This window comes from Lygodium microphyllum, chromosome 22 (assembly GCF_053477565.2).
Source record: "Lygodium microphyllum isolate KBCC chromosome 22, Lygodium_microphyllum_v1.1.10, whole genome shotgun sequence".
Classification (NCBI taxonomy): Eukaryota; Viridiplantae; Streptophyta; class Polypodiopsida; order Schizaeales; family Lygodiaceae; genus Lygodium; species Lygodium microphyllum.
In genome coordinates, this window is record NC_141156.1 from 113,908,277 (window position 1) to 113,913,559 (window position 5,283).

Genomic DNA, 5,283 nt, shown 5'->3' on the forward strand with positions numbered 1-5,283 from the left:
TTTATGCGCAAGTACTACTTGTCATGTGAACGCCCTGCAGGAGCAGCGTGTGTGAAAAAAGAGAGGTACGTTTCCAAATGGCGAAATCATAACGTGTGAGGGGGTTTTTCCTCATGTGGAAAATGCGTGGCGAGGGCCCAGGGGCGCGGAGGTTGTAAAAAGGACGAGGTCAGCGCGGAAGGGGCGCAGGGTGACGTGGCGGACAGGCGGGCAAACGCTGTGGGGTGAGGTGGACCGGGGATGTGGAGGCTGACGTGGATGCCAAGTGGGCAGGCGAAAGCGCGTGCGGGGGGGAGAGGATCAAGAACGGGGCGGTTTCATCATTCGAGGGAAGGGGGGCCAGCTAAGCGACAGGGACGATGCCAGCTGTGAATCTACCCGTTTTCTTCTTCCGTGAGAAGAAGAAAGAGAGAGCGGGGGTGGGGGAGGCTGGAGCCTTTGCAAGGGTATATAAACGCAGAGCTCGCCTCATGTCTCTGCACTCACAGAAGAAGAAGAGAGATATTACACCCTCAGAGCCTCTTAGCCTTCCAAACATATTACTATTCTCTAAGGTTGATTGCTTGCTTGCTGGATCCCTCCCCCCACCCCCCACCCTACATCGATCGACACATGTCTCGCGGCGGGCTTCTCTGCCTGCTCCTCTCGTGGTGGTGTTGCTCGAGCCTCCTCGCGGGCTGCCGCGCCGCGCCGCGTAAGCTGGTGCTGGTCCCGACGCCGGCGACGGTGCTGACATACCACCACGGCCCGCTCCTCACCTCCCCGACCCTCAATCTCTACTTCCTGTGGTACGGGGCCTTCTCGCCCGCCCAGAAGGCCGTCCTGACCGACTTCGCCGCGTCCTTTTCCCCCTCCGCCTCCCCCTCCTCCCCCTCCGTCGCCTCCTGGTGGGCGACGGCCGCCTCCTACACCGACGCCTCCGGCAGCCACGTGTCCTCCTCCGTCACCCTCGCCGCCCAGGCCTCTGTCCCGGCGGCGTCGCCGGCGAAGGAGCTGAAGAAGTCCGACATCGAGGCACTCCTCGTCGCGTCGGTTGGCTCCAAGAAGCTGCCGTCGGACCCGAAGGGGGTGTATTTCGTACTCACAGCGGATGACGTGGCGGTGGAGGACTTCTGCATGAACTCGTGCGGGTACCACGCCACGGTGGCGGCGGCCTCTGGCGCAAGGCTGACGTACGCGTGGGTTGGCAATCCGGGGAAGCAGTGCCCGGGGTATTGCGCGTGGCCGTATGCGAAGGCGCAGTTCGGGCCGGCGACGAGCCCGCTGGTGTCGCCCAACGGCGACGTGGGGATGGAGGGGATGGTGATCAATGCGGCGGTGGTGTTGGCGGGGGCGGCCACCAACCCGAGCGGGCAGGGGTATTATCAGGGCGACGCCGGCGCGCCGCTGGAGGCGGCTTCTGCGTGCGCCGGCATCTTCGGCACGGGGGCCTATCCTGGCAATCCCGGCGCCCTTTTCACCGACGACAAGTCTAAGGCCAGCTACAACGCGCACGGGGCCGACGGCCGCCTCTTCTTGCTGCCAGCTCTTTGGAAACCGAGCACCCAGACCTGCACCCCTCTCTCTTGATCTAACACCCCCGGCCCCTTCTTTCTCTCTTTCTCTCCCCCTCGCCCCTTATCTTCCTCTTCAAGGCGTCCTATCTGCCCTCCCTGGGCTATCCGTCCTACCAGCCTTACTTAATGCCAGCGCCTTGCTGCTCCTACATTGTGTCCCTTGGGCTTCTCTTCCCTCCCCCTTTGTCCATCGGATCCCCACATCGCTTCACACCATTGCTCCGCAGTTACTTGGGCCTTCCTTAGTAGCGCCTTTTCAAAATTAAGCTTGCAATTTCCGATCTTCTGAGAAGATGGGGGGGACCCTTTTTCCTCCTTTAGCTTTTTACTGTACAGCGAAACAGTGTAAAATGATCATTCCGAGATTAAACTATTAATTCTACTCTCCTTCTCTCAGTCTCAGCGTTTGTCAGTCTATCACTGTGTTGGCCTTAAGGATCTCGCAATGCAGTGCCTCCTTTCTAAGTTCGAAAAGTCCATTTACGATCTATCTCTCCCTGCCACCTGGACTCTTACCGAAGCACGTTCACGATGTTCCCCCCATCTAGCAATTGATGATACGTGCGGGACAGTTCCCACTAACTCCTCATCGAAAGCGTTTCACCTAAAACATGAGCGCACGTATCTACCAAGGATTTTGACATTTTACTTATGTGCCTATTCCTTCCTTTCAATGGCAACCGTGCTTTCATAACCCGAGTGGCTACAATTGTGCAATAATCGTGCCCTTTCAAACGATAAAGCTGGCTACTTTAAAAAAAGCTCTGTGTAAGGTAAATAAATGACTCCTAATGTAAAGGCCATGAAAGCTCGTAGACAGAGGGTTGATACTTTAAAAGAAGCTCTATGTAAGGTAAATAAATGACTTCTAATGTAAAGACCATGAAAGCTCGTAGCCAGAGGGTTGATGGTTAGCTAACTAGACATAGAATGGAAGGTTCCTTGAGGTTTGATCCTTCAAGAATATAAGGTTCAAATTAAGGGCAAGAGGCACACAAGGATGAGCATATTGAGGCTGATCCTCCTAGTAGTTAAGGTTTCAAGTATGGAACAAAATTGACAAGGAGGTAAAGCCACTTCTTTTCAATCAATTACAAGAAGTGGTTAAGTTTGCTCGGCATGGAACAAAATTGACAAGGAGCTAAAGCCACTTCTTTTCGATCAATTACAAGAAGTGGTTAAGTTTGCTCGGCATGGAACAAAATTGACAAGGAGCTAAAGCCACTTCTTTTCGATCAATTACAAGAAGTGGTTAAGTTTGCTCAGCTCTAGAACCAGATGTGAAAGCCTAGGGATGCAAGGTTTGGTGTGGGTGTTATTGATTAATGCAATTAAGGAATTTGTTGTTATTTACTAGTAGATTGGACTTTGTTGTAAGGTCTAGGTTAGTAGATACTCAACTATGTATCAATACTACAATGCTGTTGATGTTAATAAGCCATTTGGTGCAAGTGGAGCAACTTTTTGATGCTATTACCACTACACTTTCTTAAACAAAGAAGGGGTTACACACCAAGAGGAAACTTTCGCCCAACCAAAAAATTGAATGGGTGCACTGTCAAATGGTGAAGATATATAGGCATTGGGTTTCATAGATCATGGACACATTACCACTACACTTTCTTAAACGAAGAAGGGGTTACACACTAAGAGGAAACTTTCGGCCAACCAAAAAATTGAAGGGGTGCACTTACACATGGTGAAGATATATAGGCATTGGGTTTCCTAGATCATGGACACATCTGGACAGGCAACACTTCCCACCTAGCTTTAGCATGCGCACCTAACCCAACACATATTCACTCACTTAACCACCCATCAACATAAACTCACCACCCTAGGCCATTAAGGCGTACTCATGATATTTACATCTTTTGGTACCCCTCACAAAATGACAAACCTACCAAGGCCCATAGACTCAAACCTAAATCCCTAGGATAAATCACTCACTCTCACCCATTAGGGCCTACTCGCATTAACTTTCCCATCACATTCATACACACATCCTTAGGTATAGTTAGGTTAGGTTTTTGCTTCTAGAACATCCCTCTCTTCTTTTCTTTTTTCTTAGAGAGGGATGTGTTGGCCTTGTAAGAATTATTTGTTGCTAGTGTATATTCGGAATGTGGCTCTTAGTAAGACAAAACCTTCAATTATGTGTGAATCTTTCTTGTTGTTGCGTATATAATATCACATAGTGTCAACTCACTTAGAACTCACCACATTGATCCTCTCTAGATTCAAGCCGCGAAACCAACTAGCATTGGGTCAACAAGAAGTGACTTGTATGATCAAGAGAACCGCATTCATCTTGAATTCACCCTTGGATATCATTGAAGGAATTAGCTTAGTACTTAAGCACTTGGTTTGACAAGAGCAAAAGGATTGATTGAGCACAAGGACATTCATACAATGCATTGAGAATTTAAAAGAGGATTGATTGCACTTAATTGAATTGGAACTAAATTATGAGACCCCAAAACACAAATTTGTGGGGGAAAACAAGCTAGAAAAGATTACACAAATTGAACAAAGATAACACAGAAACAAGACCAAAACTTGAAGATCAAATCAAAGACAAAGGGGAGGAAACAACATATGTGAATAAACACTGAAATAACCTAACCACACATAAATAAGAGCTTGTAAAAGACAAAGCCATACTACAAGAACAAGTGAAACCTTAAAAGCAAACAAGGAGTCAAGATCTAATTGAGGATGACTTATAAGGCTAGTTAAGAGCTTGGAATCATAGGTGCATTCACTTGCACAATGGCTTAGAAAACTTGACCCTAACAAAGGATAGGACACCTAGCCTTGAACAAACTCTTGAGAAATGTGAAATAGATGGCACCAAGATCATATTCTAACAAATAAATCCATCCAACTTGTTTTATCACGAGCTGATGGCTTAAGCAAGGTGCTTGAGCACATTGTCTACTTGTGAACCTAATAAGGGGGTCTGCTTGTTTTTGTTAGAAACAAAGAAGAGAATAGATTGATTTTTCTATGAATTGTGGTTTGCTCTATGAAACATGTGAAGTCCCTAAATGTAGTCATCTAATGTCTGATATCCTTTAGGAGCAAAAATGAATCTAAAGATTGATGCCATTTTCATGATGCATGTTGGCTACATTAGTTTTAGAAACACCTCCTTTACCTATTTTAGCTTTCTATAAGGTTTAAACCTTAATAGGTTGTAGTCCATTCATACTCGAAGGCTCTTGTATTACTCTTGGCTTTAGATTGCACATAGAATTTAATGGATTTTTTATCTTAAAAGGTTTTCCAAGCTATTTTATGCTCATTTTGTAGAGACTATGTGGACTTAAGTTAATTTGTGAAAGTGGTTTGCAGATACTTGGTCTCCAACGGCTATTTTATGCTCAAAAGATAGTTGGAATACTTGGGAAATATTGCAAAAAAGTCATGTCTTTGGAAGTGCTGAAATATTAGTTTTACAATAGTTTTATGATGGTTTGTTATTTGGATAGTCATTGCTTGGCTTTAGGTAGCAAGCTATTAATAGTAACTTTATGCTTATTGAGGTGGCTTGATACTATTCGAGTATGCCACTTACATGTATTGATGTCTAGCATTGATACTTGGACTTGGATATGTTTATGACATGCTTTGGCACCTGAATTTGAGCTATATTGGATGCTTTGGAGCCTTGGATCTATGCTTTAGTTTCTTTAGTTAGTGAAATTACGGTTTTAAAGACTTA

The 5,283-nt window shown here is 46.5% G+C and overlaps 1 protein-coding gene across 1 annotated transcript; it reads left to right on the forward strand.

The window, feature by feature from the left end:
* Positions 1-422: 422 nt before the first annotated feature.
* On the forward strand, positions 423-1,952 carry LOC148017523 (protein PHOSPHATE-INDUCED 1-like). Its single transcript, XM_087662927.1, has one exon. It carries the CDS (start codon positions 613-615, stop codon positions 1,567-1,569), a length of 957 nt encoding a protein of 318 aa, XP_087519053.1. The 5' UTR covers positions 423-612; the 3' UTR covers positions 1,570-1,952.
* The last annotated feature ends 3,331 nt before the right edge of the window (positions 1,953-5,283 follow it).